The following is a 19304-nucleotide window of genomic DNA, read 5'->3' as shown; positions in this document are numbered from 1 at the left end:
ATCATTGAAAGATTTTTATAATATCTTTTCCATGTCACTAAGATTGTAACTTTATGAAACCATATCTGCCAATGAGATCATGTGTAAAAATTTCAATGCCTTAAAGTAGACTTAGGTTGAGTCTAATGTTATGTACAAATTTTCATTTTAATCTTTTAGACTTATATGAGTTGTAAACTTGTTTAATGAAATTTTATATTTAAATAATTTGAATATTTTTCAATAGATAAAATTATTAATTTATTTAATATTGCTGGTAGGAAATATTGTTCTAATTATAATGGTTGAAGAAGAATGTTAGAACAATATTACGACTACATCTTTTACAAATGAAGACAGTAGAGAACAAAGTTTTATTCAAAGAAAATACAAGTTCCTCCATATGGTCTTCCTCCTTGTTTTGTGCCTATCTTGGGAGTTGGGATGCTATCATAAACTTTTGGAAATATGCAAATTACTTATTCTAGCCCAATATCTATGACCACAAGAGCCCAAACACTTTGATTTGTCTTGATTAGGACAAGTTTGAATAATTATCAATTCTGTGCAATTCACTTAAACCAGGCCTTTGAACAACTAATTATTTGATTAATGATCCTCTCCTTTCATATGGTTTAAGCCCACGACCTTAGTGTTACCTATTATTTCTTTCTTAATTAATTATAATATAACTAATTACCCATGTTTATCATCAAGTTTTTAGAACTTGGAAGGAACCTTAAGTACATTAAGAGGGTACCTTAATGTTCTATTCTGTTTCTAGATTTATTTATTTCTCCATTTTAGTTTCATCAACCACTGAAGTAGCTAGTCGAGGCAGGGGTTACCCGTTATTGTCAAGTAGTTGCTTCTTCATTCTGCTTACGCCTCTAATGAAAAAGAGAAACCCACATAAATCTAAAGGGCAAATTAACAAGAATTCCCCCACTCACGTGAAGATATTTGTGATATGCATGAAGTCACAAATTGTGAAGAAGAGAGAAAATGAAAGATAGTATAAGCCATCCATCCAAACAAAGTAAAGATTAATTGAGACATGACCCACTTGGGACAATGACTCGCTCTAGTTGCCTATATGGACGATCACTAATGGCACACGGTGTTCATTGCTTCATTGTCAACATGAGTGACGTGGGGTGGTAAATGTTCATTTGAAATAAGAGAAATTGGCTGTGATAGTGTGATGGTGATATCCCTTTCGGAACTATCTATTGAATGTACCCTGTATTTTGAATTGGAATTGTGGGGTTGCCAAAGATTCCAATAATTCGAGATTCACAACTTGGGGATCAAAGAAAAAGCTGAAAAAGGATACCAAGGAATCTTGGTTATGTTTTTTGGTGTTCGACATCACTATATATATTGTCCTTCCGAAATAATCGTGTTCAATGTAAAACGCGTCTTTTAATTTAATGTGTTCATCACTGGTGAAAGAACAACCCCTTTTACTATATCCATTCCAACTTCAATTGATAGAAATCTTGGATACATAGTAATATGCTAGGTGATTTTTTGCTTTGTATATGTCAATGGATTTTTCTTTTTGGACAGAAAGTGCTTGTTAATAGATTAATAATGGTTAATCATCATTTAAATAAACTAGCGATCTAACTCAACTCGATCATTTGAGTTTTCATGGATACTTTATACCATCAGTTGTTGGCACATTATGGTCATAGATATACTAGATATGATGCATTAGTAGAGGTTGAAGTGTTGAACCATGTAATTCCTTGTTGAGAGTTCAAGCGTTGAATTTCTTTGCTCTTGTTAATGAACATGGTCACATTTACACTTTTTAGCTTGTGGTATGTCCCGCTCTCTTTTCCCTGATAATTAATTGGAAGTTCCACAACACAGAAACTTATTCCCCATGTATTGATTTTTCTTTTGGTGAATGGAAGGGACAATGCCCCCAAGAGAAGAACCAAAACATGTAGATTACGCATAAAATGAGAAATTATAACAAAATATATAAGTTTGATAAAATGAAAAAACAAACCATTTGAGTTGGTTCTAAAATCAAGTCCTTTTTTATGGTCGCATCATGTGTTTAAAAGTCCAAAATTTAAAGGAAATTGCAATTCTCATCCTAGGATTGCATAAATGATATAAATGAAAATACATTTCCGTTATGAAAGCATTTCCATTTTGATTTTTTCTAGTGTTATCACTGTAATTGCATTTTTGTTATTATTTTTATTTTATCACTAGCCTCACCATCGTTATTATGTTTAGCCAGTTTGACTTAAAATTTATAATCAGTTTGAATCATTTGTTAGACTAAACATGCTTTGACATAGTATTAATGCCATCAAATTAGTCAAAAATTAGATTAAATTGGCGTTGAGCAAACCAGAAGAAGCAAAGAGCTTCTCTTTGTCCTTGTTGTCCATCATATAGGATAAAAATACAACATAAGTTGTTACTCCATTGCTGTTTTTCTAAATCTGGCGTTCTTTTCCGTGTTATTCTCCTAATTTTGCACAACACCCTCTTAATCCCATTTAATGTAAAAAAAAGAGAGACTTTAACCAATTGAGCCAAATTTAATCACTGATTGAAACCCTTTATCAGAATAATAATTAAAAAGTGTCCGAATCTAGATGAGAAAAGAACAAGAATACAAAAAATTGTTCCTCTCCTTCAAAAGATTCGTCGGGACGAACCCTCTAGCTCTTAGCCTCCGTGCGAACCGAAAGACCTAACATTTTAAGTTCTTTCAGCTTTCTGGGGAGGCTTTAATCAATACCATATAATTTAATAATATACAAATTACTACAAGGTTCTTCAAGCCAACAAAAACAATTACCAGTAAATTAACTATAAAATTGAAAATAATAATAATAATAATAATAATAATAATAATAAAATGTGAATATCCGAATATATCTAGGTCAGGAACAGGGGATGATGTGTTCCGTACCCTCAAACGTATTCAGATTATTAACATTTGATTTGCGCCTCTGTCTGAACAAAACAGCGTTTGTTTTCGCCGTTAAGTTATTCTGAAGGCAAAGAAATTAAAAATAAAAATGTGAAAGGCTGCTTGAGGGACAAATGATATCAGAGTCCCTTCAAAAGGCCTATCTCTGAATGGAAGCAAACGTGAATTTAGTTCCGATTGATGTGCGCCTCCTAACTAAGCCGCGTATGAAATTGGGTATTTTCATAGGGCTACTCAAAGAGGCATAATGAAAAGCACGTTTGGGAAGTGATTTGCGAACGGGAGAAAAAACATGGTGTTGGGAAGGTTGATGGATTCTGAAGCTTGTAGAGTGAGTGGAAGGGATAGAGAAAGAATGTGATTTATACTGCAAAGGAGAGAGAGAATAATGACCTAAGCGGCGCAGCAACATAAAACTTGTGCTCTGAGCTTTTTCAGTTTGGGCTTTAGGGTTTCTTCCTTCCCAATTTAAAATGAAGGTTTTTGGATTCAATTCACCTTATTACCCTCCGTTACATTCTCCTGTCTTTTCTTTTGGTTTAAATATGTTTATAGTATTTCTAATTTAGAGTTTTTTTTTTAATTCTTGTAAATTATATTTATGTTATTTTTAGTATTTCACTTTAAATAACATTTTGAATAATTAAAAAATATTATCTAAAATACTATAATATAAAAAATAAAATAAATATAGTAGGTAAGGACAAAATAATAATAATAATTTTACAAAAATAAAAAAGTAATAAATTAAAATTAAAATGACTAAAAAGATATATATATAAAAAAAACTAAGATGAATATTTTAGTCTTTAAACTTAATTATTTATTGTTATTTTAAGTCTTAGAAAGTGTTTTAAAATTATTACTTAAATCATACTACTTTTTGAATTTTAGGAGTAAGATGAGTCATGAATTGGACTTTCAAAAACTTTTTTATCATTTTATTATTTTTAAGGAATAAATTGTCTGCACTTCGCATTTTTAAGATGAAATTAATTATTTACTCTAAATTTTATCTTTCTTAATAAGTTTTTTTATATATATTTAATTAAAAATAATTATATATGAACCCCTCGATATTACAAATACTAATATTCATAGTAAATAGGATTCTCCTCTTCTAAGATATGCAAATGTTACTCGACCTTCTCTTTTAATGTAAAAGTATGGACTACTTTTTTTCATACAAATTTACATATACGATGCTTTATTTTATTTTTAAAAAAGAATGTTAAAATTTTGTTCGTTTTTATTAAAAATATTATTAAGATATCTTTTATACTATTATCTATCTACTGATGTCATCCTTTATTCTTGTATTGAAATTTGAAAATTGATTCTAAAAAAAGAAATTAAAAAATTAAGATACAAAGTCACCCCTTAATAGAGGTAAATATGTAATACTAGTAGTTTTTGTCTCCTTCCCTTAATAAAAAGTTGTTGATAGCCTTGCTAGGCATGGAGCATTACAAGACAGCCAACTTGATATTTACAATGCTTGTCCTCGCAGTTTAAGTGACAAGCTTTTAGCAGATGCATTAGGTATTTCATTTGTTAGATTCTGTAGGTTAGTTTTTTTTTTTTTTTAATGTTTATGCAGCATAAAAAGAACAAAGTTCGAAAGGATCTTGTACAAATTACTCAAATTCTCTACCATGACGGTTGAGTTGTGCAAAGAAGTAAAGTTTAAAATCGTCATGGAAACTTGATATTAGCCTAAGAATTGGCAATAAAAAAAAGCTAAAAAATAACTGAAAAACCAAATAAAGTGCCATAAAACATATTTAGGTTTGCGTTCAATTAAATTTCTTTCCCGTTTTGTTTTTGAAATGCTTTCTGATTTTCAAACGAAGAAGCTGGATCATATTTTCTTTCAGGGGAGAAGTTTTGGATGGCAAATAAATTGAAATAAAGCTCGATCATAGCTTCATAAAGAATAAGTAGAATGCTCAATAATGTAACCAAAAAAAGGGGGCATCATGAACAAATTAATGAAACCAACCAAATCACATTAATATTACATCATCAAATTCAAATTAAAGCCCATATAAACATAACAAGTAAAGAAGTACAGTGGGGAATGAATGTGTCATAAAACAATATGGATCATAATAATGATGAAAACACAATGAATCCCATACAATACAATTAGTTGTTTGCTTCATTGTTGAGAAACTCAGAAGAGAATCCCAAAAGCAAGAGCAACGAGTGAAGCAACCGCTGTTGGCACGAATAAGGTGGTAGCATCCGATGTGGGACTTGGAGCTGGTGAATCTGCAGCTGATGCTGCCATGATCAGCATGGCCATGACAAAAAAGAAAAGATTCATCTTCAATGCCTCCATTTTTTTCTCAAAATAAAATTTTGTTTCTTCTTCTTTTTCCTTTGAGAAATTAAAGAGACTTGAGAAGAGGAGGCAAATGCACAAAACTAGTAGTAGTGGGGTGAAAACAAAGGGGTGTAGGATGTTTTTATATAGTTGATGAAAGAAGAACACAACAAAATGTGTAGGGATTATTGTTTTTTGTAACGGGCAGGCTATAGCTGCTGCCCCAACATTTTTTTTTATTTTCTAGAATTTCAAGGCTGCCTTATGGCTTCCAACAAAGAAAGGAGATTATTTATGGGTTGGATCAGCTTTTATGTTTTAAATATATTTGTCCTAATTTATGTTGTAAAACGTTGGTATGCATGGGGCATTTGTTATTAGGACAAGAAGAAAAGGCCATGCAGAGTTTTTATTTATTTATTTTAAACTTATTATCATTTTGGGGGGGGGGGAGATGTATCGTCTTATTTTTTACTTGTGTTTAGTAAAACATTATTCGACTGAGTTAAAGTTAGGTTAAAATAAATTACTAAACATCTTCAAATAAGATTTTTTTTTTAAATAATGCCTTTTTACAATGTTTTTAGATTCATTTATAAAGCTTAGTTTTGTTGTATTAATTGTTAATATAAATTTTTTATTTTATAAAGTAGTTTAAAGTAATTTTATAAAATTCAAGAATCTTATGATATAGTACTACAACAATTCATGATTAAATGATAATATTAAAAAGAAAATAACAAATTTTCATGTCATGTGTATAGAGAAAATTTTGTTTAGAAATATAAAATCCAATTCAAGGACTTTTAAAAAAATAAAATAAGAAAAAAAAATGAAATATGTTTCTCATACGCATAAATTAATTTTAACTTACGAAAAAATTCATTTCAATTTTTCTTATATTTTCTAAAAGTTTTTATGGATAAGCTCGCCTAAATAGATTATTGCTCTCATAACTTTTGACTACGGAAATATCTTATTTTTAGGAAGAAAAAGAAAAAAGAAAACACCAGCAATACATTTAAATTAAATTTGAAATATATAAGCTTAACTAAAAATTATTGGGTAATCCTTTCTCAGATTTTTGGTCAGCCGCACCTGCCCGTTTGGTTGTTGGACAGGGTGTCTTATTGGGCTTCTCCGTGCCATACAGCTGTCGCCAACGGTTTGTAGGCCCACTACTCTTTCATTTTTTTAAAGTTACTTTTCCTTTTTTTCTTAAAATAAATTTTTTTATTGCCTTTCTTTAAAGTAAAATAATTGAGTTTGAACTTTGGATATACTTCTTCAGAGCCTGATATTGTTATACTTGGTTTCAAAATGCATGTTTTTCTTATAATAGTAAAATAAATAATGGTTATATATTTATAAAATAATTAATAATGAAGATGTTCTTATCATAAAAATAATTTGTCTATCTACTTGAACCAAATAAAATTTGCTTTAGTGTAAATTTAAGAAGGCGATGATCATTCATGAATTAACAATGTGAAGAATAGTTTGTTGGGGGAGCCTTATCATTACTGTCATTTCATTACATGTTTAGTTTTTATATGTTAATATATTGATAGATAGATAATATATTAATGGTTCTATTTAATCATTTCTGTAAAGATTTTCAGTGATTTAATTTGTAGTTTATATGTCGTTTAGGTGTTTCCAATGCGTATAATTTAACAAAATGCTGAGGGTGATGCCTGTTGAGCTGGTTTGTAGACTTTTGTTACCTGGATTCACTGTTCCTTCCAATTGTGTGCATATATTATACAATATGAACATTGATAATTTTGATGTCGACTAACTAATTTCATTAACTTATTCTCCCGTGTTGGCCATGTGGTTCGTGATGATTGAGCAGTTGAAAAATACTAAATTTTAGTTGGCAAAACTTCCATTAAGAAAATTGAAAAAAAATAGTTTTGCTATCACGTGACAAAAGATTGTTTGTTGCATTTTGCACTTCTAATTGGGTGTTACATGATTGCCTCACATTCAGTGTTGATTAGGTGTAACTTGACAAAAGTTTGGGAAAATTCAATTCCCTTCGTCACGAAGAACTCTTTCAAGGTTTATAGACTTGGTTCAGCCAGAGTGGCTTAAGCTATTTACGGTTTAGGGTCTAATCATAGAATATATATATTTGCATATCAAATAATATTTTTCATAAATGTATTTTTAAATTTTACATGTATAAAAGGACGTGCAAGTTTTCTCTCTCGAAAAAAAAAGATTTCTAAGTTCTATTTCTATTCAAATATATTTTTTATAACAATTTTAAAAATTGTGTAATATAATTAAAATCATTAGTAAATTACCTTGTTTAGTTTTGTTAAGTTTGATCTTTCTTTAGACTTAGGTTGTCAAGTTTATTCTCATGTTCCTACTTTTGTTTATGCCCAATTATTAGGTGATGTTGACTGTATATTTTTGCCTATTGCATTATAATCTTTCGTGGGTGTGGGGCTTATGCCTCTCCCCTTTCAGCAAAAAATAAAAAAGTAAATACCTTATTTGAATGGAATGGGAATTGTTTCTTAGAAAATCATTCGATGAAAATTAAAAGAGAATTTGTATAAGAATAATGATAAATACTAGAGAGGAAGAAAAAAAAAACTCTCAGAAGCAAGTAGGATTAATATTATAGTAGTGCTCCTCTCGTCAATAGCATGAAGCACATCTGTTCAGTGGAAGGGCATATTCAGTGGTGCTACATTCTTGAGGAAGTTAATCAAATAGTAGTAGTTTATTTACTTCATAAGTTTGTGTTTGTGGACTTACATTTATAAACTTGATTTTGTAAAATTAATTTTTTAAGTAAAGTGATTTATATGGATGCTTTAATCTTAAAAGCTTGTTTATTAATTATAGGATTTAGTGTAAAATTTTAAAGTCAACACAAAAGTTACCTTTCATCACTTTTGGTTAAATTGAGGTTTTGAGTCAAAATCATTTTACTTATCAATAACCAAGCGTCTATACTTTTATAAAATCAATTTTCACTATAGCCCATATCAATTCTCAATATTCTCGCCCATAAAATCAAACACACTCTAATAATAATGTTTGGATGTATGGTTAAACCAGAGATACCAAACAAAAAAATGTTATAGCTACAATAGTAAATAAATAAGTTTTACTTTCAGTGCCACTGCACCATACATTAGTAATGGATCTAAGATCCTAAGTTAAAGGAGATAATTTATTTTAAGAAAATTAATTATTATTATCATGAAAGGAGGGAAAATTAGAGGCAATGGGTTTAAATATATAAAATTAGGGAGATAAAATATACATTTTAAAAATATTTATATGTAACTTTTTAAAAGTAAGAAAATGCATGTATATTTCCTAAAATAAGTGTGAATCCGCCGCTGTCAAACACAATGTAGTAACTTTATGATCACCATAATTTTTCACCTTGATTCCCTGTGAAATCAAACACACCATAAATATATGCAATTTTTTTCTTGTGATTTTTAAAGTCTAATGAGTCCTTCTCAAAAAGGAAAAAAGAAAAGAAAAGAGAGAGGTGAAGTATAAAAGAAATTAAATTGAACCGAAGTATAATATTATCGCGTTTTAAATGTAATTTTAAAATCAATAATATTTTTATTTTCTAAAATGTAAAATATAATTTATAATATATTATTAATATAATTTTAAAAAATTATATGAATTAAAACAAGTTGGGCCCAAGGCCATGGTATTATTAGCTTTACCTTAGTACGGGCTTTGGATTTGACAAAATGACAACTTCACCATCAACATGTTGTACCCACGTGTAAGTTGAAAAAATCTGTCCATCTAGCATCGTATGAATCATGCTGCGATAATCAAAATTTTGGCATGGTCCTCACTTCTAATGAGTATTTACAAAATTATTTACCATGGATAAAAATTTTATTCATCAAATGGGTTTGCTTTTGAACAAGGGTGATTATTTTTTACTATTGTTATTTCTACTTCTCCTCTTTACTATTACACTCCCTTTTTCTTTTTATTTTTCTAAAATACCCTTGTAAAATGCACACTTCTCCCTCATGTTCTTTTGAAAAAAAAAAAAAAACACTCCCTTTATCTGCAAATTTATCAGTCTGCAGCATACCCCCAATATTTGTCTTGTGTGCCAAGAACCCTACCATGCATCTCAACATCTCATTACAACATTTATGACTTTAGGGTTATAAATGTTGTATGATATATCAAACAGTCAATTTTTAAAACTTGTAGAATAAAAAGTGTGACCTAAAATCGAGCATGAAGTAACATGTCATCAAACATGTCGACGATGCATCAAGTGAAAATCAATTAAGTTTTTGCATCGAAACTAAAGCAAACAAGATATTATTGTCAATTTTTCCTTTTTATGCAATTTTAGTGATCTCACTGCTAAACCATTCATGGTAATAGTTTTTACATTCCGATTGTGATTTTGTATTTCTCAACAAGTTTCCAAATAGACACATTGTCTATGGCATGACTATGAATCGAGTCCAATAAAAGTGGAAAAATTTCTGCTTGGACGAAACCCCCTATGATCAGCTTATCTAACAACTCTAGTGTTTGTCAACTTCATTCACTAAATTGATGTGTTAGCTTGCCATATATTATGCGCCATTTATATAGACTGAGTGTAGTTTTTGACATTGAAATGCAAGACAAATCTGAAAATAGTGATGAGTGAGCGGCTTTGCCGGACACAAGATTATGCATAATGATGAGAATTCCACGATTCTTTTGGCCAATTTATCCACCAAACATTCTTGAATTGAACCCACAAACAAGGATAAAGAAAAGTGGGAATACAAGAATTTACACGTAGGTTTCCACAAGACAAATCACTAAACAAAGAAAGAGCCGTGATTAAAGAAGAGGATTAGGGTTAGGTCCCTAAGAGCTTTTCAATTCGGCGTCTTTGTTGGTTGACCTCAAATTCCTCCACAGATACCTCCCACTAGCCATGTCAACGAAACCCCAAAATCCATTCTGAATCATCTGAAAATTCAATCACCATTCTTGGTCAATAAAATAACCAAAATTAAACCCCTAACAAAAAAATTGCACAAATTCACAAAATCTTCAAGAATCCCAAATATCAACTATAGAAATTTTGTATTTAAAAAAATTAACTCATCCGCCGACAAAACTCTCAACATGAATTTGGGACTTTATTCTCCCTCCCCAACAAAAAAAATCCCAATTGTTCATTAATCATCAAATTCATTTTATATCACTTTAACAATCCCAATTGTTCATCCTAGGAAATTAATCGTCCACACCTAAAATTTTAATAGGTGAATTTGCATGTTAATTATATTTTCATGTGATGATCATTGTAGACAGAGGATTATGACATTAAAAAAAAGAGAGGATTATGAGGGTACCTTCTTGAAATCAAAATCTCCCTTCTTGGAGGATTTATCTTCATCGGCAGAATCCTCGGAAAACACCTCGATCGGGTTAGAACGCACCGTTTTCCACGCAAAATAACCCGCCAGCACGGCGGAGAAGAACACCAAGATAAACCTTAAAGGGCACATTTCTCTCACAACACCAGCGAAAAGAAAAACAAAACAGGGGCTTTCGATTTCAAGGTATGATTTTTCAGCAATGGAAAATGAAAAGAGGGAAAATTGTTGACAACCCAAGAAGGATCAAGTGTACGAGAATGTTGGGGTTGAGTTTTTTTTAGAAGGTGTCTATAAAAAAAACTAGAACGCGTTGAGTTGTTCGCTTGTTTTTCTTTGGAAAAAGAAAATTCTCAACCACCACTTTGTGACTTTGTTTGTTTACAATGTCAAAAGGTAGCTTCTCCAACTGCTCTCATTTTTTGCACATTGGTTCAGCATTTTTGGCTAGGTCTTCGGTGACGATGATGCTGGCAAAAATAAAAATAAAAATATAGAATATTGAATGAAATAAAGTATTCAATTGAAATCTAGTTAATAAGAGTTACACTGTTATCTAATAATTCAGGAAAAAAAAACAGTTATCTAATACGAGAAGTTGATAATTTTTAAAATAATTAATTTTAAAATATTGTAACAATGAGTTTTGATTGGATCATAATCTCATTTACTTGCACATGTAAATTGAAGAAATTATTAATTTATCCATCTTATCTTACATGCGGATAAAATATACGCGTGTGTGTATTTTTAGTCAAATTTGGAGGTTGGCGTGAATCTAGAAGATAGCCCTGAAGTAGTGGGGCCAGCTCACACCATGATATGATAGAATTAACTTTACTTTAAATAATTTGGGGTCCCTATCTCATTCTTTGCTTGTTATCGTTAGAAGGAAATATACACATACTAATTTGGTTTAGTGTCAAAAAAAGATATACAGATTAAGGAACGAAATTGTACCTGTATATCATTCTTTGCATAAAAAATATACGTACAATGTCAATGTAATTTGATATATAATATATATATATATATATATATATATATATATATATATATATATATCTTTTTCTTTTTTTTCAAAAATGTCCTCAAATTAAAATTAAAGACTTGGCCGGAAACTCATTTTGGGAGACATGCTTTGGCAGACAACCCCTTCAGGAAGAGGGTGCACACTCCAGAGATGAACTTGGGTCATCATTTAAGCAATTTTCATTTTCAAAATACATTGGGCTTTCATTTCTATTTTATTTATACTTGTAGTTAAAAAGAATTTTATATAATAATTTAAAATTTTCATTATAAATAAAAAAACACAATTTATATAATTATAACATAATTTATATATTTAAAAATATACATTATGAATCTTAATTATATAATAAAAAACATTTATCATATGCAGTTTACAAGTAAAAATACTAATTCTCTAAAAAAAATGTAAAAATACAAATTAAAATAAAATGAGATACTTAAATGTATGGGAAGGTACTTTTTTGGGTTAATTCAGGAGATCGCCCAAAAACACCTTGGACTAAAAAAAAGCTACGTAGTAAGAAAGAGAATAATTTGTAAAAATGCTTTTATCCAAGAGTAAGGATTCAAAATTATAACATAGTGATAAATATTTAATGAATTATATAAATAATCTAACGGATTGGTTTTTAGTCATGAATTCTAATCCAACTCAAAATCCATTTGAATCATCCGTTTTACCTCTCCAGGTTGAACTATCAGAGTCTTACAAAAATTTGACGTAATAATGAATTAGTGTAAAATATGACTGATATAACTGTAATTGCATTTGCCATACAATTGTAAAGTTTCCAAAAACTTTGTTCTTGCAACACAGTTGTGATTCCAGATTGCAATTTTAAACCTTAGTGGCAGTGTGCTGAGGGTGAATTTAGATATGCTGTTTAGTTAAGAGTTAATTATAATAATCATAAATCTGATTTGTTTTTATTAGATTCGTAACTTTTCTTCTTTTTTTATTCCTTTTAACATCATTTGTTAATTTTCTGAATCTTTTGTTAGTAAATTTAATAAAAGAAAAAAAAAGATATTTATTTACAAAAGAAACAAATAAAGATCGACAAAAGAAAATAATATTTAGATATTGATATAAAGAATCTTATTGAAAATCATTTTAATATTCAATTAAAAATGTTTTTTGGATTTACTTAGTTGAACTTTAATTTTTGATTGAAGTTGTTCAAATTTAATGTGAATCATTTTAATATATGTACTTCTCGACTGTTATTTTTTAACATGAAATAATTATGAAGTTAAACGGAACAAATAAGAATATTTTAGGTAAAGAAAATTTATTAAAAATTATGTGTTCCTCGAGTGATAATTTCAAACTAATTGTGAATTATTTTATACATATATACTTCTCCACCTGTCATTTTTTAACATAAAATAATTATGAAGTTAAACGGAATAAATAAAAGTACTTTAGGTAAAGAAAATTCATTAAAAATTATGTGTTCCTCAAGTGACAATCTCAAACTAATATTTCTCACCAAAAAAAATCAAAGATGACGAATGAAACAGAAAACTAACAATTAGAATATTTTTCATAAGATTAAAAAAAGAACAAGAGTGTCCAGTGTAATAAAAACAAATCAAATGAATCATCGTTATAATTTACTCTTTAGTTAATTAGTTATAACATGGTGTGATATAGATCACAGTTAATTGTGTCTCTTAATGTGTTTGGATTAAATTCACAATAAAGGTGAAGACAAAATAATAAATAGTTGTTTTTATTTTTTTATGGTGTGACTTTGAATTTATGGAATAAAATTGATAAGTATATAACAATGATTCGATCTTTAAAGTCAATGTGCTTAGATGAATATCTATTAGAAAAATATTATCCTTTTAATCAATCTTAACTCCCAGCTGAGGATAGCTTGAGTTCTAAGAAGAAAAAAATGATGGGTTGTAATTGCCTAGTGGTTGCAAGGACTCAAGATAGGACATCAAAGCACCCCCAACTTTTATTTACTAACATAGGCATCATATTATTTTTTATTCTGATACGCATCATATTCTCTAACCGAATTGTTATAATTCTGATCAAAGCAGGCACACATGTTGCACGAGAAGTTGATTGGACCTGTTTGTGTTGGTTTTGGTGGAATTTGATTCCGAAATCCTCTGAGAATTAAATTCTGATTCTCTTAAATTTTTGGCTTTCTTCTCTCTCCCACAACCATAACCATAGTAAATATATATATCAAATTCCAAATTTAGAAGCTGTTCAGTTCAACCTATGCTTGGTTTTACACTCATTTTTTTGTTGTCTCCCCCTCCACTTCTCGGGTATGTTTTCCTTAGTATGTTATTGCCGCTTGCAAATGTTAAAACGAAATTTGTTTGCTTTGATCACTTTTTTCAATGGTTTTATTTTAAATGGTTGGAAACAAGAAATGCAATGCTATTTATTTTAGGAGCTTAATGTCAACTTTAAGTTGTCTTGCTTTGTTATTATGTTTGGTACAAGCAGAGGACAATTAATATGCACTGAATACTAACATAGATTGACTCTTTTGTGATAAATTGTATCTATATATGTGTGTGTTGAGCGTGTTTGTGTGAGAAACACGATGATCATTTGTACTACATAGCCGACCAAAGTTGAAACAAAAACTCACTTTTATTTCTTTTTGCAACTACTTTAATGTGTTTTTTTAGTTTCATGGTTATTTTTTCTGTCTCTCTGTTGAGTATCATGATGAAAGAGAGTGGAACATGAATTGTTATTCATTATTATTATTATCACTTTAGTCCATTTGCTTGATTAATACGAATGATCTTACATAGCTAATTAGCTCCTTTATTTTTCAAAGAGATTATCTTTGACATGGTATTGAAGCTTTTACAATCAAATAATTAGAAGTCGAAATCAATTTTAACTTTAACACATATAAATTATTCACAGTATAAATCCAAAACGTTTGTGAGTTGTAACTTGCCCGACCGTGAAGAAATTTCCTAAACTAGTCCAAATATGTTTAAAGCTTGGACAATTCTTAAATTAAAAGTATTAATATAGCTTGGATTTATTTTTTAAATCATCGGAATTAGATTTTTTTTTTTTACTTTTTGATGAAACTTTTAGGTATTTTTACAAACTCCGATATTTTGAATTGATTATAAAACTGATCATGAGACTTGAGGGCAGTTTGGTTGAGCAGTTGTGCACGAGAGGAGAGAAGGGGTGAGGAAGGACGAAGATTTGAGATGATTTTGAGAATCGTATATAGTTTTGATGCGCTGAATAGATAAACTAAATTTCAAAAAATCTAGTGAGTCCCATGATTAAAATCATCCGTGCAAAAGAAGTGAATAAAAGTTAGCGTTCTCTCTCTCCATTTTTCTAATATTACAATATCATACATAATAATAATAATATTAAAAATAAATAATAATAGTTAACATTACTATTATTCAAATAAAAATTTAAAACATTAATAATAAAAATATTATAATATTATTAATAATAATATATTTTTATTTAATATCAATTTCTCTTCTCTTATTTTCTTATCTATCAAATCATTTTAATTTAAATATTTATTCTTTATTTCTCTTCAACCAAATAACTATTATTTACATCCTATCTCATGTATATTTTTCTTCTTTTTTTTTCTCACTTATTCTATTTTCTTCTCTTCTTTTCTCTCCTCACAATCAAACCACGGCTTAGTCACATATTTAAAACTTTACTTGATTCCAAAAAGTAAAAAAATAAAATCCTAATTCCAATGATTAACCGTTGGTTTTTTTGTTTGTTAAAAATTAAGAGCAAATCTCGTGTTTTGCACGATTTTTTAGTAAAAAGAAGAAGAAAAAACAAGCAAAAGAGAGAAAAAAATATTGTAAAAAATAAGTGAAAAGCATGAAATTATCCAGCCGTCAATACGTGACCATGGCTGGACAGATTTAATATATAATGAGTTCACACATTCAAGTCAAGATAAAAAAAAAAAGAGAAAAAAAAAACAGAAGGTGAAACTGACGTGTATTTGAAGTAGCTAGAGTAGTATGGGTAAGGATTAACATTACACGGACCCAATACTTGGTAGTTGGGCCGTACATCTTTAATTTGAGCCCACCAATTTTGAATATGATCCTTAAATGTCTAAGCAATCACCAAATCAATGTTTTCTCAACGGATTAAACTAATCATTTAGTTTTTATATATGGGAGGCATTAATTTAGAAATCAGTCCCTGTATGAAAAATATATATTAATTTTAGTTCTTATAAGAATATATAAATACTAAAATTTACATTTTCTTTTTTTAAAAATATTAACAACACGAACTTTATTAAATAAATAAAAAACATGAACTAATGCATACTAATGAATATATAGTAATATGCTATGTTAGATAAAACTAGCTAAAAAAAATAGTTGGAAGTTAAAAGTTAAAAATTGAAAACTGAAAAATTAACTTATTAAATTTTAAATATTTGATAAAATTAATTGTTAAAGTAGTTGAAAAATATAAAATAATAAAAAATAATAAAATTATGATTTATTTAAAAAGGATGGTAAGAAATTTGATAAATATATTAAAGATAAAATATAAAAATTAAAATTTAGTATTTTAAACTTGAAGTAATGTTTCAAATAAAGCTGAAAATTATTTTTAAAAAATTATTTATTGAACAATCAAATCAGCAATTCAATTAGTAAAAAAAAATTAAAAATTAATTAAAATGTATTTTTTAACATAACTATGTATAAAAAATAAAGTCGTAATTGAACCCTTTTTTTTGTTTAAAGACCAAAGAGGAAAATGATGAATATAATTTTTTTGTTTAATTGCATTAGGGTGGTGACGATTTGCCAAGTAAAGCATTGACAGGATGAATGCGCGTTTGCAGTTTTTACGAATCTTGACGAAGGCAGCTTATCTTAAGTATCAACTTGTGGCAAGCAGCAAATGGCCAGATGAATCATCTTATTCAATGAATAATATATTTAAATTTGTATTTTAATATTTATTCTAACCTTTTATAATAATAATAATAATAATAATAATAATAATAATAATATAGATTTAAAAATTGTTTAATGAAAGACATTCACACTATTGAAAGTAATTCGTCAAGTAAATACATTTTCTGATAATTTAAAGGCACGGAATATTTATTAACTATAAATATATTTTATAATTTAAGACAAAATTCTTACATATATTTAATTATTTTTATTTTCAAATGATTTTAATTACCTTATACATATATGTTGATAATAATTAATTTAATTATTTTAAATTATAATATATGATTGTTATAATTACCTTATTTACCATGTTTATATATTTTTATGAACTAAAAATAAAAATCTCTAAAGTTTTCCTGCTCAATTGCACAACATTTTCCTTTCAGACTTTTACTTTTAATTACCTTAATTAAAACATATATATGTGTTGATAATAATTAATTTAATTGTTTCAAATCAAAAGATATTATTGTTCTAATTATCTTATTTAGAGCTTGATCTAATTATCTTAATTATTATATTTAAATAGTTTATAAATTAAACAGATAAAAAAATTCTAAAATTTTCCGGCTAAATTGTATAATATTTTCCTCTGAGAGTTGTTTATTTTATTATATTATAATTATAATTATTATAATAAAGATAAAGATTCATCTACCTATTTATATACACATGTGAGATATGAAATATTTTTATGTTTTTTTTTACAGAAAATATTTTTATGTTAGATTTTAGTATGCCAAGAGAGAAAAATAAAACAATTGTGATAAGTTTCATTAATAAGGAGAGTATATGAAATATTTTCGGCATAAAACACAGAAATAATCGTAGAACTCATTTTGGATTCTCAGTAAAAAAAATCATTCTGGATTAGTAAATTTTTTTCCCTCTCCAATATGAAAGGAAAATATAAAATGATTCAATATTCGCTTGAAAATAATTTTAATAAGAAAAATGTTTTTCTTACTTTTTTTAACTTAATGTAAAAATTAAATTATAACACAACACATCCCGCGACATTACCTGAAACAAATGGAACTTGTGAGTATTATTAGGAGAATTATTGGGCAAGAAATCTTATTTTCCATGAAAAAACGACATAAACAATAGTCACGTTTTGTAATCGGCAGATAAACGTATGAGCAATAAAATATTTTATGGTAATTCAGCACACAAAAAAATCTTATGGTAAGGAGTCATATTCTGCAAAAGAGACCAAAAACTCAAGTAATTCAGAAAAAAAACTCTTTCAATTTTCAGTTATTACGAATAAAAAAAACTACGAAAAATGTATTTGTCAAGTGTCAACTCAATTAACATGTTTTTAGTTTGAGAGATAAAATTTGAATTTGGTTCTCATATCATACATCTTTTTGAAAATTAGCAGGGAAATAATTACTTGAGGGTTTGGGGGTTTGGCCCCCTGACTTTTTAAAAATTATAAAAATATTATATAATTTTTTGTTATTAAGTGTTGTATTTTGACAGATTTTAATTACCGAATAATGATATTGTATATTCTTTTTGGGATTTTCTTAACTACCTGTTGAATGTTATGGATCTTTGTGTGATCCTGGTTCTTTCTTAAATGAGATTGTACATTTGTATAACCATGTAAAAAAAATACACATAAAAAAATTATTTTAAAAAATGAACAAAAATAAATTCTAATATCCTGTAACTCTTAATATTATTGAATAGCCCTACAATGCAAATCATGTATATAAATTTCAATTCTCGATAGTGATAAAGAAAATCAATTATCGATTAATTGAATATGGAAATATACCATTTTTAATATATTATGAAGTGAAAATGGTTATATATATATATATATATATATATATATATATATATATATATATATATATATATATATATATATTACTTTATTATGGATTCCCAAAATAAGAGTGCAAAGTGATAATGATTTGTGAATTCAAAACCCTTAACGAATAATAAAATAATTAAGAAGTAGGTTTTTTTATATAAAATAACTAACATTTTGAATTATTAAATTATAAATATTTTAAATAAAAAATAGTGCACATCTTTATGAAATGATTTTTCCCCCCCGTAAGTGCCAAGTCTGATTATATCCCTGAGAATAAGTTCGATCATGTCCCTAATTAAAGATTAATCCAATCCAAAGGATTAAATTTGTAGAAATACCTTAGGTCCTAGTAGTACTACCAATTTTACCAAAGAGCCAAAACTTTTAATTAGAGTAGTTGGTTACAAAAAATAATACTATAGATAATAATCAAGCAAATCAAATCAATTGATCACTCCTGTATATATTTTCCAATGATCAAGCTATCCCTATCCGTATTATTAAGCTAACATAATAAACCTTTAATAAAAGGGACATAAAAACTATGCTTCACAAAATCAACTAAACGCAGCAATTTCTCCTAAATTTTATGAACATTGAGGCTGTCATTATTTTCTTTTCCGCCACCATGATTCTATACTAATTGCTAACTTTGATCCACGTGGTGTGTCACGTTGATGTAATTATCCATGTTTTTTGTCGAATCATTACCAAACTTTTACTAGAATATTTTTGTTGACATTGACTAGCGATGTTGCT

The 19304-nt window shown here is 28.1% G+C and overlaps 2 protein-coding genes and 2 non-coding genes across 4 annotated transcripts; all 4 read right to left on the bottom strand.

Moving 5' to 3' along the window:
* Positions 1–2868: 2868 nt before the first annotated feature.
* LOC114404516 lies at positions 2869–3019 on the bottom strand. Its single transcript, XR_003665023.1, has one exon. It is a non-coding gene; the product is annotated as a small nucleolar RNA snoR138 (small nucleolar RNA).
* A 14-nt stretch (positions 3020–3033) lies between these two features.
* On the bottom strand, positions 3034–3153 carry LOC114404445. The gene has a single exon (XR_003664971.1). It is a non-coding gene; the product is annotated as a small nucleolar RNA U19 (small nucleolar RNA).
* A 1752-nt stretch (positions 3154–4905) lies between these two features.
* On the bottom strand, positions 4906–5419 carry LOC114383581 (arabinogalactan protein 14-like). The gene has a single exon (XM_028343280.1). It carries the CDS (start codon positions 5289–5291, stop codon positions 5124–5126), a length of 168 nt encoding a protein of 55 aa, XP_028199081.1. The 5' UTR covers positions 5292–5419; the 3' UTR covers positions 4906–5123.
* A 4494-nt stretch (positions 5420–9913) lies between these two features.
* On the bottom strand, positions 9914–11186 carry LOC114383571. Its single transcript, XM_028343270.1, has 2 exons — positions 10661–11186; positions 9914–10271 (listed from the first exon to the last, which is right to left on the bottom strand). Exons 1-2 carry the CDS (start codon positions 10814–10816, stop codon positions 10167–10169), a joined length of 261 nt encoding a protein of 86 aa, XP_028199071.1. The 5' UTR covers positions 10817–11186; the 3' UTR covers positions 9914–10166.
* Between the last annotated feature and the right edge of the window lie 8118 nt (positions 11187–19304).

This window comes from Glycine soja, chromosome 2 (assembly GCF_004193775.1).
Source record: "Glycine soja cultivar W05 chromosome 2, ASM419377v2, whole genome shotgun sequence".
In the NCBI taxonomy this organism is placed as follows: Eukaryota; Viridiplantae; Streptophyta; class Magnoliopsida; order Fabales; family Fabaceae; genus Glycine; species Glycine soja.
The sequence above is the reverse complement of the archived record's forward strand: the minus strand, read 5'-3'. Positions and strand labels throughout refer to the sequence as shown.

Coding starts and splice junctions, on each gene's coding strand:
- LOC114383571 (XM_028343270.1), bottom strand. CDS start 10,816: ATGTGCCCTTTAAGGTTTATCTTGGTGTTCTTCTCCGCCGTGCTGGCG. Junction 10,272..10,660: donor GAGATTTTGATTTCAAGAAG/GTACCCTCATAA, acceptor TTGAATTTTCAG/ATGATTCAGAATGGATTTTG.
- LOC114383581 (XM_028343280.1), bottom strand. CDS start 5,291: ATGGAGGCATTGAAGATGAATCTTTTCTTTTTTGTCATGGCCATGCTG.